Source organism: Sus scrofa, chromosome 7 (assembly GCF_054392235.1).
Source record: "Sus scrofa isolate SSC_HxYL_T2T_F1_AM1 chromosome 7, Sscrofa_HxYL_maternal_Yorkshire_Landrace_v2.0, whole genome shotgun sequence".
In the NCBI taxonomy this organism is placed as follows: Eukaryota; Metazoa; Chordata; class Mammalia; order Artiodactyla; family Suidae; genus Sus; species Sus scrofa.
Genome location: NC_139389.1, coordinates 15,501,712 through 15,521,943, shown reverse-complemented (window position 1 = coordinate 15,521,943; position 20,232 = coordinate 15,501,712). Strand labels below are relative to the sequence as shown.

The 20,232-nt window shown below is 43.9% G+C and overlaps 1 protein-coding gene across 4 annotated transcripts in view; it reads right to left on the bottom strand.

The window, feature by feature from the left end:
* The window catches only part of LOC106504335 (uncharacterized), an 84,179-nt gene that overhangs the window by 52,083 nt on the left and 11,864 nt on the right, over positions 1–20,232 (bottom strand). For 3 of the 4 annotated variants that reach the window (XR_002346340.2, XR_014809693.1, XM_021100241.2), the window contains exon 1: positions 16,436–16,614. The exons of the other annotated variant lie outside the window; for it this stretch is intronic. Coding sequence is in view for 1 of the 3 variants with exons in the window: in XM_021100241.2 (XP_020955900.1) it covers positions 16,436–16,552 (117 nt within the window). In the remaining 2 variants the exon portion in view is untranslated. Of the gene's footprint in view, positions 1–16,435; positions 16,615–20,232 lie in introns of those variants that run through there. 4 annotated transcript variants of the gene reach the window in all.

Genomic DNA, 20,232 nt, shown 5'->3' with positions numbered 1-20,232 from the left:
CTGTAAACCAACTCTAATTGAAAAAAATCACAAAAAATTAAAAAATGGCAAACCAGACTTATCATAGTGATCTCATAATATGCATAACTATTGAGTAATCATGTTGTACACCTGAAATATAATACTTATGTTAATTATACATTAATAGAAAAAAGGCAGGGATGCCCACTCTTGCTACTTTTATTCAACATAGTATTGGTAGTCCTAACCAGACCAGTTAGGTAAGAAAAAGAAAAGTCACCAGAATTGGAAAGAGAGAAATAAAGCTGTCTCTATTCTCAGATGACATATTATTATAGGAGTTCCTGTCATGGCTCAGCAGAAACAAATCTGACTGGTAACCACTGAGGACTTGGGTTTGATCCCTGGCCTTGCTCAGTGGGTTAAGGATCTAGCACTGCCATGAGCTGAATCTGGCATTGCTACAGCTTAGGCCAGCAGCTATAGCTCCAATTCAAGCCCTAGCCTGGGAACCTCCATATGCCACAGGTGCGGCCCTGAAAAAAAAAAAAATTGTTATTGTAGAAAACCCAAAAACTTGACCAAAAAAAGTTAGAATTGAAGTCAGTAAATTTGCAGAATATAGTATCACAATATATAAAAATTAGTTGCCTTTCTACAACTATCAGAAATTGAGAAAACAATCTATTTAAATTGCATTGAAAGAATATTGAGGAATTTAACCAGGGAGGTCAAAGACCTGTACACTGAAAATTATATGACATGAAGAAGTTGAAGACCTAAAAAAAGGTAAATACGTATTCTGTGCTCCTGGATTAGAAGAATTAATATTTCTCAACTGTCCATACTATCCAAAGTGATGTACAGGTTCAGTGCAATCCATGTGAAAATTCCAATGGCGTCTTTCACAGAAATAGAACAAACAATCCAAAAATTTATCTTGAGTCACAAAAGACTACATATAGCCAAAGAAATCTTAAGAACAACAAAGCTAGAGGAATCACACTATATTACAAGGCTATGCCCATCAAATGGCATGGTATTGGCATAAAAACATGCACATACATCAAAGGAATAGAATAGAGAACCCAGAAATAAACCCATCCATATATGGTCCACTAGTTTACAACAAATGAGCCAAGAATATAAAACGGGGAAGGGATAGTCTGTTCAGGAAATGGTGTTGGGAAAACTGGACAACAGAATGCACCTGGACCACTATTCTATATCATACACAAAAACAACTCAAAATGGAGTAAAGACTTATATTACATGGTTGAATATAAGATCTGAAACCATAAAACTCCCAGAAGAAAACATAGGGGGTAAGCTCCTTTATACTGCATTGTCTTGTACGCTATTTTGGATTTTACACCAAAAGTGTAATGCCAACAAAATAAATAAGTAGGACTATATCAAGCTAAAAACTTCTTCACTGCAATGGAAACCATCAACAAAATGAAAAAGCAACCTGTGGAATGGGGGAAAAAAAATCAAATCTGAAAAGAAGTTACTATCAAAATATATACAGAATGTATATTGCTTAATAGAAAAAAAATCCATTTAAAACAAATGAGCAGAGGAGCTGAACAATTTTCCCAAGGCATACCAATGGCCAACAGATATAAGGTGCTCAACATCACTAATCATGTGGGAAATGCAAATCTAAACCACAATGAGATGTCACCTCGTACCTGCTAGAATGACTGCCATCCAAAAGTAACAAGCATTGGCCAAGACATAGAAAAAAGGAACACTTGTGCATTCTTATTGGGAGTGTTAACTGGTGCAGCCACCATGGAAAATATGGAGGTTCATCAAAAAAATTACAAACAGAACTAGCATATGATGTAGCAGTTCCACTTCTGGTTATTTATCTCAAGGAAAGAAAATCACTATCTTGAAAACATACCTTCACTCCCATGCTCATGGCAGCCTTGTTCGCAATAACTACAACATTGAAATAATCTAAGTGTCCATCAACAGAGGAATGAAGAAAGAAACTGTGCGGCAAATGTACAATGAAATGATATTCTGCAACAAAAAACGTAACTCTGCCATTTGTAACAACATGGATGGACTTCGAGGGGATTACGCTAAGTGAAATAAATCAGAGAAAAAAACCGAATGATCTCACTTATATATGGAGTTCAAAAACGAAGAAGGAATTCAAAAAGGAAGAAAAAATACAACAGAAAAACAAATAATGAGCCCATATATACATATTTGTGGTTGCCCAGTAGTGAGGTGTGGGGAGGGCTGAGGAAATGGGTGAAGGGGGTCAGAGGTACAAACTTCCAGTTCCCAGTAAGTCATGGGGATCTAATACCCAGCAATAGGGACTACGGTTAACGATATTGCAGAGTGTATTTGAAAGTGGCTAAAAATATTGATTTTTTAAGTTATCACAAGAAAAAAATTTCCATGTGTAATGATGGATGTTAACTTATTGTGGATATCATTTTGCAGCATATATCATGATGTGGTACATCTAAAAGTAATGTAATCCTACATGTCAATTATAGCTCAATTAAAACATAAAGAAGGTACGCAAAGCAAAGAGCAAGGGCATTTCCAGCTCTTGACATAAAAACGTGATTGTGGAGCAGGACAGCAAAGAGGCTATTGTTTTGAGAGAGTTTTCCAGGTAATTGATATCTTCTCTTCAATGTGTCAAGGCGCCTACCAAGAGGATACTGCTCATCACCACACTGGGACTTGTAAGCACAAGAAGGATATGATGTAGGGAAAGGAGAAAGATACCTTCCCCACCCACCTCCCGCCCTGAGTGATGTGGGAAGGAAAACTTCAGAGAGATAAAAGGTGGCAATTAAAACTCTTTGTTCTGATGTCCCTGAATGGGGCCCTGAGATGGAGAGATGTGTTTCAGAAGGACAGGTGGAAGGCAAAGAAGGCCCTTGTCCTGACTCCTCATGTAGGCTTCTGGGAAGAGGGCCCCTCTCAGTAAGTCCTGACCCAGCCTGGGTACAGCTGCACCACCTGGAAGGTTAGTACAGTCAGGCCGAGGGGGGCATGGGGTTTGTCTCCTGATATTCGAGTTTCCACATGAGGTGGATACTAAATGGAGGTCCAGTAGGCCTGCTCTGGGAGTTTTTCCATGAAGAGTCAAAGGGCTCAAATGCAGGGGGCTAGAGAGGGGTCCTGGGCCTAAAGACTGAATGGAGACTTTGGCAGAGATCTGGGGTTGGAGGCCCATGAAATTCTAAGCTCAGCTCACCCAGGAAGGAGCTCTGGTTCTAGGAAAGCCGAGAAAGAGACAGAAAGCCACTGCAGTTAGCTTGGGATCTGATGAGAAAAGGAGATAGTGCCCTGGACTCAAAGACCTTTAACGATCTGACTCTTCCCTGTGTCATAATACACAGAACTCAGATCACAACCTGGGTACCATCGGGGGGAGAGAAGGGAGCAAAGGGAGTTTATTAGGATTCTCCAGAGATCTATCCATCTTTCTACAGCTACCCATCCATCCACCTGTGGGATTCACTCACGTGATTATGGAGGCTAAGAAGTCACAAAGTCTACAGTTGGCCAACTGAAGACCCAGAAGAGCCAATGGTAGAGTTCCAGTCTGAAGGCAGAAAAAGACTGATGCTCTGCTCGCAGTCAGCAGAGAGTGGGTGCATCTTCCCTTATTCAGGCTTTTTGTTCTAGACAGGCCTTCTTTAGGTTGGATGAAGCCCACGCACTTTGGGGAGGGCAATTAGCTTTGCTCAACCTACTGATGAAAACACTCATCTCATCCAGAAACACCGACACACACCCCATAACATTTGACCAAATATCTGGGCCCAGTTGACACATGAAATTCTCACAGGGAGCCCTCTAGAAAGAGAAGTTTTCCTAAAAGAAAACCTCTTTTAGGAAAGAAAAGATTGTGTATGTGATCAGACTGGACTAAGTTTAACAAAGACTGGAGAGTTAGTGATTTTTTTTTTTTTCTTTTCATGCCACTAACTACTAAATGGAAGGTTATGGAAGGGAATGGATGAGCTCCGAGAGAAAAAAACTGTATTTTCTCTGCATATTCAGCCACAGAAAAAGATACACTCTGTAGGATCATACTATGTATGTTCTATATTCTGTTTTTCCCATGTATACATACATCCTAGACAGCTTTTGGGATTAATAAGTATGGATCTCCCCATGAGTCATATTTAATATTTGCTTTGTATTTAATTGTCTAAAAATATCATGATTGAAATACTCAGACTCCTGTTGATGGACATTCAGGTTGTAATGTTTTACTTTTATAGTAAGTGATGTGATAAACATCAAGGAGAATTTAAAGGAACACAGTTCACCCACCCCTCCAAAGCTTTCAGACTCTCAATTGGTGGCAGGTTACAGGAAATAAAAAATAATTTATTCTTTTTACGTGGGAGTACGGGAATTTAAAAAAGGAGAATGGGAATTTGACAAGGACCTGGTAAATGGCTGTGGGAATGCCCAGGATGGGGCCTGTGCACAGCCAGCCACTTGTCCCTGCTGGACCGTGAGCACACTGGCAAGGTAAAGAAAAAGGAGCACAGGCAGTGATCATTCACGTGCCTTGGAGAATTCTATTTACCTGCATGCTCATGCTTTCCACCTGGCCATAGCCGATGTCTATAGGCTCTCCTGGGACTGACAGAAGGGAAGAGGGTAAAAGCCAGGCAGGAAGCACACTTTTGCATTCCTGCCGAGATAATGAACTGGAGGGGGCAGGAGAAGCCAGACCACCTGAAACAAGGCCAGTGCCCTATCTGCACTGTCCAGAGTGTGGGCTGCCCTGGGCGAGCTGTTTATCCAGGGCTGCACGCTCCCGATTGCAGGCTACTGCATGGCTTCAATTAGACGTTTTGACTGATGGCCAGTTTAATGAGCCTATTTACAGAGGGTCATTCAACATGGCAATTACACCTATAAATCTATTTGCAGCAGGACTCGAATAACCTTCTGCACACAGCCCTGGATAAAACTGCTGTCTGATTAATTAACATTAATTTCCCTGCCGTATGGAAGCAGCTGCAGTTGGTGTAAATGCTTCCAGCTCCTCTCCGCAGGCCCTGGGTGAATGGCAGGGGTTCTCTGGGTGGGGAGAGCGGTTCAGGGGTGGGGAGGGAGGGAGAGCCCCGTGGACCTGGTTGCTATTCCAAAGAAGCTCTTCATGTTTCTTCTGTCCCTCTGTTCTTTCTCTGGTCCTGTATGATTGATGTTTCAGGGCAGTGTCATATATAGGGGGCAAAATTCAATTAATTGGATATGAAATATTTATAACCTTGCTGTATGTGTCTGTCAGAGAAGAGCCCTTTAATAGATCTTCTCATTAGTATGAGCTGGTGACTCATTTCTCTGCTTTCACAGTCATTTGGAATTAAAATCCAATTAATCTAATATCCCTGTGAATGTTATTAAATTATTGGAAAAACTGCATTGAAGAGATAGGGTGAGGGGAAGAAGCCAGACTCCTGGGTACCCACTTCCTCTCTGCACAGCACACAATAGGGGTGGGGACCAGCTCCCCCTCCTTGGGGCTCTTGCAGCTTTGGGGTTGTGCCTATGCTTGGCAAATAAAACATGGGATTGTGAATCAGGGGCTCTCAGCTGCCAATGCTGACACTGCCAAAGCTCTTAACACACAACCACAACCACCACAACCTTAATACCCAGAGAACCAGGTGTTGAGACAGCCAACACATCCACAAGACTGTAATTCAGTGAAAAGGTAAGATCTGCACTGTTTAAAGCAGCTCTTAATGAGTCTCCTTCAGGCAGGAGCAGTGTTAAGAAGTGTCTAGAATGCTGTGGTTTTATGAATTCTTGATCTGGGTGCCCCATTAGCAGTAATGGTCTATGATTTCATAGGAAACATGAGACCGAAAAGACAAAGGCTCATCTTTGCCTTTGCAAAGACAGGGACCCTTCACTATCATTACTGAATTTTCACACGGGCATTCACTCGTCCAGCAGTTCATTGAGGCACCTGAAAAAGTTTGCCTTTGTGGGGAAGAGGGGAGGAGAAAGATGTTGCAAGAATGGTGAGCAACGACATGAAGCTTTGCCAATTGACTGAAATTACAGAAATTTGATGTCGTATTTGGAGATCTCCAACTCCAGACTTTAGTTGTAACTAAATGGCATAACGAAGTAACTGTGACACACTCATTCTAGAAACCAGTGACCAAATACTCTCCAATTCCTCCCTTCTTGCCAAATCCAGCACTGCAGTTAGACAAACCCTGACTGGGCTCCCACTGCATGTCAGGCGTTACAGTGCTGGGTCTTAGTTACACATACATTTATAATTTGAATTTCCCAAACAGCCCATGATATGCCATTCTTATATCCTCTTTGGTGAGGTGTCTGTTTCTATTGTGTGCATGTGTATTAATGTTGTTTTTGAACATGAATGTATTATTTGAAACTTCAATTTAAGAAATGGATGCCTTCTATTCTCAATAGCCAAGACATGGAAGCAACTTAAATGTCCATTGACAGAGGAATGGATAAAGAAGATGTGGTGCATATATACAATGGAATATTACTCGGCCATAAAAAGGAATGAAATTATGGCATTTACAGCAACATGGATGGACCTAGAGATTGTTGTACTGAGTGAAGTCAGAGAAAACAAGCATCACTTATACGTGGAATCTAATAAAAACAATACAAAAGAACTTATTTATAAAACAGAAACAAACTCAGATTTCAAGACCAATCTTATAGTGAAACAACTGGGGGGAGGGAAGAAATGGGAGGGTAGGAATAACATATATTCACTACCATATAAAATAATGATTAACAAGAACCTACTGTATAGCACAGGAAAATCTACTCAGTAGTTTGTAATAACCTATCTGGGGAAAAAGAATGGATCTATTTATATGTATGACTTATTCATTTTGCTGTAGACCTGAAACTAATACAACATTTTTAAGTCATCAATTCTTCAAGAAAATTTTTAAAAAAAGAAAAATGGAAAGAAATGCCACCTTGCCCCTCAGGTCTCAAGCCTTATTTCCCATTTCAGGAGGGGATTCTGGTCATGTGAATCTCTTCGCAATAACCTTGCTTTCCCCACTTTGAAAAGGAGAGTAAGAATCCTTACTCCATTGGCCCAGCCATGCCCTTCAGGGGAAAGCTAAGGGACAGGGTGATCCCGTGACCTTCCCATGGTCTCACAGTGGTTGGGTGAGGAACTGACACCAGGCCTGAAACCTCAGGTTCTCAGGCTTCAGGGCAAAAGGCTCTGTATCTCTTTTCTCATTCCTGGTTGTGGGCCAAAACCCTTCGCAGCCAAGTAGAACCTCTGTCCAGGTATACTTAGCCACTTTGCATTTGCGTTTCTGGGTGTTCAATTCCCAGTTGGCAAAGGTTTATGTCAACAAATGAACCTAACCTTTTACACTGTCACTAGCAGGTTGCAATTATTTCTGGGCCATCCTGAGGACCCTCTTTGGATCCATTCTTCTTCATTTTTACTGGTGGGAGCCTGGAGACCTGTTTAAGTCCCCTTGGCAGGAAAACCTGTCACCCTCGCTTAAGTAGGAGAGAATGAACTCGTAACCTTCCAGTGGCCCAACATCATCTTTTTTTTTTTTTTTTTGACCATTTTTATTTTTTTTATTTTTTTATTTTTTTTTTATTTTCCCACTGTACAGCAAGCGGGTCAGGTTATCCTTAGATGTATACATTGCAGTTAGTTTTTTCCCCCCACCCTTTCTTCTGTTGCGACATGAGTATCTAGACATAGTTCTCAATGCTATTCAGCAGGATCTCCTTGTAAATCTATTCTAGGTTGTGTCTGATAAGCCCAAGCTCCCGATCCCTCCCACTCCCTCCCCCTCCCATCAGGCAGCCACAAGTCTCTTCTCCAAGTCCATGATTTTCTTTTCTGAGGAGATGTTCATTTGTGGTGGATATTAGATTCCAGTTATAAGTGATATCCTATGGTATTTGTCTTTGTCTTTCTGGCTCATTTCACTCAGTATGAGATTCTCTAGTTCCATCCATGTTGCTGCAAATGGCATGATGTCATTCTTTTTTATGGCTGAGTAGTATTCCATTGTGTATATATACCACATCTTCTGAATCCAATCATCTGTCGATGGACATTTAGGTTGTTTCCACGTCCTGGCTATTGTGAATAGTGCTGCAATGAACATGCGGGTGCATGTGTCTCTTTTAAGTAGAGCTTTGTCCGGATAGATGCCCAAGAGTGGGATTGCAGGGTCATATGGAAGTTCTATGTATAGATTTCTAAGGTCTCTCCAAACTGTTCTCCATAGTGGCTGTACCAGTTGACATTCCCACCAGCAGTGCAGGAGGGTTCCCTTTTCTCCACAGCCCCTCCAGCACTTGTTATCTGTGGATTTATTAATGATGGCCATTCTGACTGGTGTGAGGTGGTATCTCATGGTAGTTTTGATTTGCATTTCTCTTATAATCAGTGATGTTGAGCATTTTTTCATGTGTTTGCTGGCCATCTGTATATCTTCTTTGGAGAAATGTCTATTCAGGTCTTTTGCCCATTTTTCCATTGATTGATTGGCCAACATCATCTTAATTCAAGTCAGCCAACATGTTAAACTCTTACTCTATGCCTGGCCTGCACCAGGTACACCAACGCAGACTCTGGTCTCAAGAACTCAACTGCACTTGAATGTCATTCATTATAAGGAGCATCAGTGAGATAACCCGGTTGGTGTAGAAAAGGCTGCATCCACATTTTACAGATGAGAAAACTGAGGCCCAGAGAGGTTACATAATAATAAATGGGAGATCTGGGACTTAAATTCAGATCTGACTCTAAAGCCCATGTTCTTTCTGGTACACCAGTGATTTATTTTATCAAAATTTTTTATGTTTATTCATAAACACAGTTTTATTTGCCATATTCAGGAGAAATTTAAGTATGAAATTTTAAGCTACTAAAACAGAGGTTATCTAAAGTACAGAAGTATCCAAACCCTCCTCAGAATAAATGTTAGTGAATTAAGTCTTAATATCTTTAAATGAAAAAAACTGCAAGCTTATCACATCAAGGCTGTAAATCAAACCAAAGCAAAATCTCTAAGCAGCTTCCCACAGTGTACATCTCAGTCACCAAGAGATGGTGACACCTTTCTAGCAGGTCCCACTAGGTAGCAAAGGTCAGCCTTCTGCAAAATCTGCTTTACGGAAACGTTTTTTTCCTTTTCTTTTCCCAGTTGCATCTGCAGCATATGGAAGTTCCTAGGCTAGGGGTCAAATCAAGCTGGGGTCGAATTGGAGCTGTGGCTCCAAACCTACACCACAGCCATGACAACATGGGATTCGATCCGCATCTGCTACTTATGCAGCAAGGCTGGATCCTTAACCCACTGATCAAGGCTAGGGGTCAGACCCCCAACTTCACTAGCCAAGTTCTTAGCCCACTGAGCCACAATGGGAACTCCTATAGGAAGGATTTGGTAAAATGTTTACAACGAAAAAATTAATAACCTATAGTGCACCTTACAACAAGGAGGCAGTAAGTCCTCGATGCCCTGAGAACTTGGTTAAACAGGCCATCAGCAAAGGTTAGGGCACAAGGCAACAAGTCCCAGCCAGTATTTGCCATCAGTGTCCGAAGGTTCTGCCCACCACATCAGCAGCCCTCCTATCAGAAGCAGCCAGCAGCCAACACAAGCAAAGACTCTGCTCATTCCAGCCACATCCTTCAGTCACGGACATTTTTCACTTCCACTTGAGCTGAATCTATTTTGAAGCATGCTAATGGCAGGTTTTTTTTTTTTTAAAGGAATTTTAGTAACTCCAACATCACATCACATTTACAGAGTCTGAAGGTTTTATGGTTTATCTCAAACCTCCCTCCCAATAAAGGAACTGTGTAGGTATACAGAGAAAATAAAGGAGCAGGCCAGAGGCACTGTGATGGACCCTAGCTTGCTGAATGCTCAGGGTCACCCAGATTTGAAAGTCAAGAAATCTGGTGAGAAACCTCTCCTCCTGCTACCATCATGATCACCACCAAACGATGACAAAGCCTTTGACAGATGTCCGCCTCCACCATTCGCCTGCTCAGGGGATCAAGCCAAATGTCTCCCTCCTCTTTAAATTGTTTAACAGAATCATTCCAAGACACATGAGTAGCTTTTAGGTATTTCTAAAACATGCGAACATTTGCAACTCTAACCATATGTGGGGGGGGGGGAGGAACTGAAAATACTTTTGATCTGTCAATTTTGAGTAACATGATAAACGTTGAATATGTGTGAGCCAAAGTGTATGTCTCAGAGAAACATTAAAAACAATTGTCTATCTAGGAGAAAAAATTTATTTCACGCTAGTGATTAAATCCATAACCAATACAATACAAATCATCATCGCTAAGGATTCCCTTTCTCTTAGTGGTTCATCTTTTGTACTGATAGTAGTAGGTGCTTAAGTAGCTACTGAAGTTTAAAGCGGTTTAATTATGTTTTATCATATTTGTGCTACTTTATGGAGGGCATTGGACCCAAAGGAGCTCTTCCATGTAGCAAAAGACCTAAAAGGAATCCTCCATGAAGAAGGAGAACAGGCGTTCCCGTAGTGGCTCAGCAGTAATGAACTTCATGTATCTGTGAGGATGAGGGTTCGATCCCTGGCCTTGCTCAGTGGATTAAAGGTATGGTGTTGCCCTGAGCTGTGGGGTAGGTCACAGACAGGGCTTAGATCCCACGATGTTGTGGCTTTGCCGGCAGGTGCAGTTCAGGCCCCTAGACTGGGAACTTCCATATGCCACAGGTTCAGCTCTTAAAAAGTCAAAAAAAAAAAAAAAAAAAAAGACAATTTGGTGTTACATACTTCAGACCTCAAGGACCAAGGGCTTTCCCAGTACCTGGAGAAGGGATGGTCCATGAGTAATAATACCACTTACAAAAATAAATGTCGTCTTTACATCACAAAAATGGGGTTCTATTTAGTGGAAAAAGATTAGGCCGGTGTTTCTGATCTGAACACACAGTGAATTGGGCATCTGGTCTTTAGGGCAAATGCTTATTGAAGTCAGGACCAATTCAATGTTAATTTGAGAAATGTTGCTTTGTTTCAAGCACAGTAACTAGGAAAAAAAAAAAAAAAAAGAATGAAGTCTCCTCCAGGCGTGTAGTTCCATGATTTCTTCAATACTTGTATAACTAATGCCCTCTTCACCATTTCTCCTTTGATTCATTGACAATCACACTCAAAACTCCAAAGCCCTTCGGTGTCCACTGGTGAGTGGGCTTTTTAAGAAATCGATCAGAGTGGGGCTTCACTCTTCCACATCTTTGCTTGGGTGGTGCCTGAGCTGGCAGTGTCCCTCTGTATGGTGGCAGCCTCTTTCCCTCTGAGAACAGCTGCTTCCACTCTCGGTGGATTGGGAAATTGATGATCTGTTACCCTGATGCCCTCAGACCAATGCATCTTCCATCAGAGGCATTGCTGGGTGGTTTCTCAAACATCTGTGACTAATACACTTTTAAGAAGCTCCTGCTTCCTCTCCCTCCAGAAAATGACAGGACCTTAAACACCACATTCTAATTTCAATATAAGTGCTTAGGAGAAAAGGTGTTCCTATTGTAGGGAAAAAACAATGTAACTTTAATTTACTGATAAGTGTTGTGCCCAATGTGGTATTGAAGGCAAGAATGCCATCCGAGAGGCTGGGGTGCTGGACCATCTCCAGACCCGCCCTTGAGGTGTGTTCCTACGTCTGACACAAGAAAGTGTTTCTATACCTGCCAGGGCTTTGGGTTCTTCTTACTGAGGCCAGCAGGCGAGGGCTGCCCTTCTCCCAGCCTTGGGAATGCTTTGGCAAGTACATTTTCCTCTTTTGCCCACTTGTCCCCTTCTCGCCTTCTTCTTTGGAAGACATGGAGCCTTTCTGGGTGTCTGGCCTGCCTCTCAGCTCCCCAGAGCTGCCTTGGAAATGATCTGGCCAGCCTCTGTGCTCTCTGCTCTTGTGGTTCACACCCTACCCCCCCCCCCCCCCCCGCTGAGAAGGTGGCTTCCTTTCTGCTCCCCATCATGGTCAGCCTTCCTCCTGCAGCGGAGGGGCTTCCAGGGAGGAGGAGGCAGGGCTTTTTTTTTTTTTTTTTTTGCTTTTAGGGTCACACCTGTGGCATATGGCTAGGGGTCAAAACGGAGCTACAGCTGCCGGCCTACACCACAGCAACGTGGGATCCGAGCCATATCTTTGACTTACACCGCAGCTCACGGCAACACCAGATCCTTAACCCACAGAGTGAGGCCAGGGATCAAACCCCAATCCTCATGGATACTAGACCAATACGTTTTCACTGAGCCACAATGGGAACTCCAGTAGGGCCTTCTGTGTAGCTTAACTACACTCCCAAGAGTTAGCCTGTAATTTAAAAAGGCCTCTGATGATCTGCTTTTTATACTATTTATAAGCCTTAATTGACATTATCATGGAGCTTTAGACTTTAAAAATTACTTTTGTGGTTCATTTGATATAAAGAAGCTAAGACAGAGAAAGATAAATAGTATATGATATCACAGGTAGATTAAAAAAATTCATACAAGTTAACTTCTTTACAAAACAGACCCACAGTCATAGAAAACAAACTCATGGTTACCAAAGAGGAAAGGGTCAGGGGAAGAGAGAAAAAGTAGAATTTGGGGATTGACAAACTAGTATATATAAAATAGATGAACACCAAGGCCCTACTATATAACCCAGGGAACTGTATCTGCTATCTTGCGAAACTCTAAAAGAATCTAAAGTATATATATTTATACATATATAGAACTAAACCACTTTGCTGTGCTCCAGAAGCTAACCATTAACATTGTAAATCAACTATACTTGAATAAAACATGTTAAAAACCCCTCTTCGTTTTAAATACAACATACCAGTCTTGGTGTATAAAAAATAGGATTGTATTAAACCTGTTTTCGTAACTTGTCCTCACATTGTAATTTATATGTTTTTTCCATGTTATCAAATGTATTAGCCACCTGTTGCCATGTAATAACCCCAAACTTAACTGCTTCAAACAAGCATGTGCCACCTCATGCAGTTTTTGAGGGTCAGAAACACACCCTTGCTGGGGGCTCTGGCTCAGTTTTCCATGAGGTTGCAGTCTAGATGCCAGCCAGGGCTCCAGTCACCTGAAGAGGGACCCACTCACAAGGCTTCAGATTCTTGCCAGGTGGGTATTTTCACAGGGATGCTTAGAGGCATGGTAGCTGGCTTCCTCCAGGGGCAGTCATCTGAGAAAGCAAAGCTGCAATGTTTTATCATCTAAATCTCAAAAGAGACCTACCATGATTTCTGGTATATTCTATTCAACACACTGACCCATCCTGGTGCAGTGTGATGGGACTTAATACCAAAGTATGAGTCCCTGGAGGCAGAAAGCATCAGGGGCCATCGCGAGGTCTGGTACCACTGTGTGCATCTGTAGTAACTTTGGTTCTTAAGGATCTTCCCGAAGCCCAGGTCTCCTCAGCACACAGGGCTGCACCAGCTCCTGCCATCTCAGCCTCTCTCCATCCTCCCTCTTCACCATCCATCCAACCTTCATTCATGAGTTTGCAGAATGGCTTATCCTCTTACCCTCAGGTCTCTGTGAATCCTGTACCCATGCCTCCCTCTTTCCCTGTGTAGTTTCCAAAGAGGTATCAGCTCCTCTTGAAATCCTCTCCTGAAGCCCTGGTCTGTATTAGGCACCCCTCTGGAGTGTTCCCCCAGCACTCCTTTCCTTCTCTGCTGCAGACTTTCACATACAATCTAATTATATGTTGAGATTCCTTTTTCTGCTTCTTGATGGGCAGCTTCCTCAGCATGGGGCATGATGTCTTTTTACGGACTTCAGATAGTGCCAGTTTATAGTGTGAGGTCCTCAACTGTTGTTGAATGACTAAATGAGCACACTCTGAGCGTGCCTCAGGGCACTGTGGCCCATGAGTTTGACTAAGACTTTTTTCCCCACCATCGCCACCACCTCTATCAGGATAGTTTTGTTGGTGCTGCTCCCCTTAGCCGGCTTCAACGAACTGTCTGTAGCTCAGCTGTGAGCTCTTCCAGATCCAGAGCTGCCAGCCAGCACTGCAATCACGTTTTGTTTTCATTATGCAGGCTTCCTGGGAAGCTTCAAATTAATTTTAATCCTCTCCTCACTTTCGAGGCCTCTAAGAAGGGCTGTGTTTCCACCTCCCTTAGTAAACCAGGAACTGCCCCATCCCCCAGGACTGCACCCAGCCTGGTGAAGGCCTCCCCAGGCCTGGCTGGGGGCTCCAGCCAGGCTCTGCACTGCTGCTGCTTTTCACCTGGGCCCTGGGAGAGGCAGGCTAGCTCATGGCAGGCAGCCCAGAGCCCACCTGGATCTGACGGAGCCTGAGTTTTTCAAAGTCACCCCACAACAAGCACCAGTATTTATTGTTTGCTTTCGCCCCCTGCTAAAAGTAAACAAGATGAAATTTTTTTTCTGAGCTTTAAACTAAAAAACCAAAAAAACAAAAAAACAAACAACTAAATAAACCACACACACACAGGCAGCCTGGCCTATTTTGTCTGAAGCTGACTCCATGGTATTAAGAAATATGTATACTATTTTTTTTTCCTCCTTTCTTGATACAGATTCCTTGCCTTGAATTGCTTCGAAGTTATTCACATACCCACGCAGGAAAATATGGAGAAATGGAAGCTACTCAATCTGTACCATTTATTTAGCACCTACTGTGTTCCTGGTATGGTGTAAGTTTTCTTAGTCCTGGTTCCACGGAAACCTCATCACAACCCTCTGTGGCAGGTCCTATTATTCCCATTTGGCAGAGGTTCAGTGAGTTTAGTTTGCTCAAGGTCATGGAGCTGGCATGTGGTGGCACTGATAACTGGTGTCTTCCGATTCTAAAGCTCACTCTCTCGTCACCACCCCAGGACCTCCCTTTCTCAGCTTCTATCCATCTGCAGGAGCGCCACGGTTGCCTGAAGACTTGTTTTGCCACCAAGGCTGGTAGAGTTTTGTCATTTGACAAGTTCTGGCAAATGAACTCAACGGGATGCTGTGCCCATTCGCTGCCAAGCTTTTAAAGGGAAGTGTGAGCAAAGCAGGTTGGCCATGTCTGGCTCTGGCAAGGGCGCTGCTGTGAGGGGGGCAAGTCAGGGCACCAGCCGTAGACAAGGGTTGAGGAGCCATTCCACTGCTCCAGCCATTGGGACCCTCCGGTGCCCCCACCCCCAACAGTATTTCTAGCATCTAGAGATTAGTAGGTGGCAGTCAGGGACAGTTCTCACTCTGGCTGATGCTGCTAGCTCTGACAGCTACGGGGTGCCTCAGTTTCCCCCATCAGCAGCCGTGTTGAAGGTTCGGGGGAGAGTCGGTGATCTTTCCAGATAGCCACTGCCAGATTCCCACTGTCAGAGGCTCACATAAGAGGCCTAGATTAATCTCAGGCCTGGGCCTCCCAGGTGGCAGCTGAGCCATCAAGCTGGCTGTGAAACGCCTTATTTTATTTTCTGCCTAACATCAGGCTGCAAATGAAAATACCTTTTCAACCCTAGTATTATTACCCCTATGGATGGCACCTTTAATGTGTGCTATTCATTGTTATAATGGCCGCACCTGTGTAGCACGCACACGTTAGAGCTGCAGCAGCTGCGGACTGTAATTGCTAAACATTATTTTCTGTTTCTCCCCTGAAAGCTCCTGTGTGCGCCTGCGTGTGTATCTAGGTCCGCGTGTTTGTTTCATCTGTAACGACTCTGGTCCAAAGATTCCACCCCCTCCTTTTTAAAAGCATAAAGCAAAGCGTCAATATATTGCTAAACGCACGTTTCAGAAAAAGTCAGATACAACCCCCTCCCCCACGCACACGCTCGATAATGAGACTTCAGAGAGTAACCAGGGCGCTTGTGGTTTGTGGTGAGGCCCACATGCCCGCTGCTGCCGGGAGCAGTGGTCTTTACGGGCCTTGGCAAACGGGCCCTGCCGTGATTAATGCATTTGTTCCTCGCTACTCAGCCCCCAGGTGCCTGCAGGACAGTGAATCAATTTCGCACTTGCAGGCCCAGATTCTCACCCGCACCAAAGACATTTCTGTACCAAGGCCTTCCCCATTCAAAACGAGATTTCTAAGACGAACACCCCGCCCCCGCCCCATTTCCCACGTTCGTTCGTTCTCTTTGTGCTTTTCCGGGCAGTCACTCGAGGCCCCGTGCGAGGCTGCAGCCACTGAAACACTGCTGGTTCGCCTTGGAGGTGCCTTTCAAGTCAGCAGGCCAGCTCGTAATTTGAGATTTACACCGAGACAGGCAGTGACTGCATCCCTCGGTCTGTGCCCATCCTACCACCCCAGGGGACTTATCGGGACCCACAACCTGATCTGTGGCCTCGCAGGGGATATTTGCTGTGATTAGCTCAGCCACGGTCTGGGGACAACAAAAAGAGCCGCCGTCTGACTGTCGGTCAGACTTCTGCCTTTCTCCTTCCTTGCACTCACCTCCCTCACAAAGACGACCTCGCCACTGCCTCCAGCCCAGCGTGAGCGCACACGAAACAAGGGACTTCGTAGCACACGACTGTCGCTTTGGGTCGGGGTGACAGTGCTCCCAGCCATCTGGAAGAGAGGAGCAGAGGCCCGTCCACCCGCTGCACCCAAGACACGCTCAAGGCGCGAGAACAGGCCTCTTTCACGCCCTGGTGTATGTAGGGGCCGGGTTTATGCAGCTGAGCGGCATTGTCAATCAACACCAATCACATCCTCCTTATAGACTTTCTCGGAGCAACAGCATCCCTTTCCCCAACTCCTCTGCCAGGTGCCCTGTGAGATATTAGGATTATTGCGGACACCTGCAGTTATTGGGTGGCAACGAGCAAGAATGTGGGTCTTTCTGTTGTAGTCGCTCAGCTGAGAAAGAACCCTTCTAGATCTGCAGGCTTCTTCCTCTTAGCGGCTTCAACAGCAGGAAGATGACTTTCAGCCTTTTGGGGGTGGTGGCCTGTCCTGGATCAGTGAGCTGGTTCCTTCTTTGATTTTTTCTTTAGAGGGGCAAACACATAGGTGTTCAAATAAACAGCACGTCCATTCAGTTGCCTTATTTATTGACAACACGTTTGCTAGTGAGCACTGCCTAGTGGGGGAGTACTATAAAGACAAAAGGACACAAACATCCTTTAACTCATCAGGATATCAGTAGTGACGTTTCTTTTTTTATGTTTCAAATACATGACTTAGGAATACTAAACTCCATTGAAAAAATCAAATTCAAGATGATTTAGCCAGGCAAACTAGAACCCATTTTTGAAAGAGAACTGGGTATTAAGAGAAAAACTAAATAGAAAACCTAGATAATATAATAAAAATACACTAAATAATAAAAACTAAAAAACTGAGATTTACTCGCCTGTCTTCAAACCGTTAAGAGTTAAGGAGTCTGGGAATGAGATTGAAAAAATCTGGTAAACTTGGCGTGATTGATCGTTCCTTCTTTAGAGAATCTGCTTCATTGGTGAAATGGGCTTTCTGTTCCATTATGCATACAATTAGTGCTTTTATAGTGACTTGTTAAGTATATCAATGCCGTGCAGGCGTAATGACAGAAAAGAAAGGAAGTCGAAGCAAAATGTTCCGACTAACCCAGGTAGCTGAGTTTATATGCAGGCTGGATGGCAAGGTTGCAGTGACTGTCTGTTGTGTTTTTTTCCAGAAGGTGGCAACATTTCCTTAAGAATGTATAAGAAAACCGTCGCTACAGAAAATGACAGTTTATCGTTTATCTCTGGACACTGCGTTTTGTTCTCTTTTCAAAGGCACAGCACAAAACACATGGTCCTTCACACCCTTCCTGCCTGTTTATTCTCATCAGATTAAAGAATATCCTTCCTTCCTTTCTCTCTTTTCTTTCTTCCTTTCTCTCTCTCTTTCCTTTTCCTTTCTCTCTCCCTGCCACCCCCACCCCCGCAATGTACATTGTCAAGATTTTCAGGCTGAAATGAGTTTATGCTGAAATGAATTTCAGCTGACAATTTTAGGTAGTTAATCCTCCTATTTCACCTCATGTCCCAGAGAAGGGTTTTTTTTTTTTTTTTTCCTTTTCTTTTTTCTTTTTTTTGGGAGAGGGGCGTGTCTGTGTGAAGATCCGCCTTCATTTACAGCCATTGAGTCAGATACCCACTCACACCACGAGCAGCCCTTAACTTGCTGAAAACCCCAGGAAACTGTAAGCTAATTCTTTGCCATGATGACTCTTTGCTCTGTTTGGCTGCTTGCTTGTGTCTTCATACTTGCTCATGCTGAGATTTGGGAGCAAGACCAAGGTGAAGACATTTGTCTGAGGGAATAAAACCAAGCAATGGAGCAGGTTGTCCAAACACACAATCTGACTCCTGCCTGTGGTCCCATGTCTCACTGGCCAGTTGGGGACTGTCGTTCCAGGAACTGAAAATGCAGCTGTGTTCTTCTTCACCCCACCAGTCTCCACCTCGCCCCCTCTTTCAGTGTATTTTCATTGTAGGGGGTAAGTGTGGGGAGCACGGTGGATGTACACACACATCCATACACACAAATGGGTCTGGTTTAAAGTACCTTTGAAAACTGTTATTATTTCTGTTTCTGATCAACAATATCTCTTTCTGATAAGCTTCAAATTATTCCTGAATAGAAAAGAAAGTTGGAGTTAAAGTTGGTGTTAAATATTACTTAGCTGTGGGAATTCTCCAAATTGTCATAAAAGATTAACATTTTGAAATGTACTTGGAGTGATTCTTTGTGTTGTATAATCTTGTGACCTTGTCTTTCACGTTGGAAGAAGGGACAGTACATCCCTTACTAGCCAGTCGTCAGTCTCACTGTTCTCTGTCTCTGTCTCTCTCTCACACACACACACACACACACACACACACACACACACACACACGTTCCCAGTATGACGCGTCCTACAGCCTCTTAACTCTGGCCCAAGTAATCCAAATTCCCCTTGGCCAGAGAATAGGAAGTGGCTTCTAGAATATTCAGGTCCCTCCATCTGTTCCCCATGCCACACACAGGTGCCTTCCCACTCTTTCTTCCTGCTGCTACCCGCAGGGCTGCCTCTCTCTTGAACCGCAAAACCCTTCATCCTAAGGATGCTCCTCTCTCCATCCTGTCACCCCCGAATCCCTCCTGCCCTGTCTGGCCCTGCCTCACCACATAACCAATGATTCTATTCCCATTTCCTTCCTGGATGGATGGGGAGCACTCTTCTGGCTGCCCAAGAGGGGCTGCATGTCTGGATGACCTAGACAGAGCAGGAAGGTTCAGGAGACAACATGTCCTGCCACATATGACATCTACTTGAAAAGTTTTAAAAGATAAAAACGTCTAGATGATACATGAATATATACTACACTATAAAAGCAATACCACAATATAAAACAACTTTGTCGAAGAAGGAATTGTCATACTCTTGAAATCACTAACATTGATTTTGCCAAGGTCAGAATCTTCCATTTATATAGGAAGCTGATTGTGACTTTTCTTTAAGCTCCTGGAGCCACATCACACATTGTGGAGCTCATGCTACACTCCTGTGTCCAGAGGAAACACAGCCTCTTTGCTCTTCTTATTTGTCACCAGCCCCCATCTGCTGGGTAGTGGAGACAGCAAGAGCAGGGGACTCCTCCTTTTAGTAAAATTCCAGGAACCTAGAGGTTTAGGTTGGCCTCTTTCTCTTTGGGCCTCTCAGGTTTCCCATTCCTGACTCTGCTTCTCCTCCAGATGGCATGAGACCTCCAGGAAGCAAGGCCATCTGTAGCTCTACTGTCTTCCAAGACAGAGTGGCTGGCCTTTCCTGCTCTTGGCTTGATGACCACTGAGGTGTGGCTGGTTGCATCCAGCTTTGGGGTGGGGGTGGGGGGTTGCAGCACTGCTACTAGTTTGAGCCATTGGCACCTTTTCTGAAGGACCCACCTGAGAGCTTGTGCTGGTCCCCCTCTGCGTCCCTGCACAAGGCACAAAGTTCTTCTAGAATCTCCATGCACAACACAGGGGAAAGGGAGATGTCAGAAGACCTCCCAATGCCCTTTCCTCTGATGACACTGCCCCATCCCCCTGGGCTGAGGGGGAGGCTTGCAGCCACTCTATGCTACACCTGGGAATATGCTGCCAGCCCAGAGTTTGCTAGATCCCCAAACCTTTCAGGATATTTCAAAAGATTTAAGGAGTGGGCCATGAGAATCCTGATGTTGGAACTTGCTTTCCTCGTCGTCAGCAATTCCTGAGACTTCCTCCTAGAAAATTCAACCTCCACATTTTTCTTA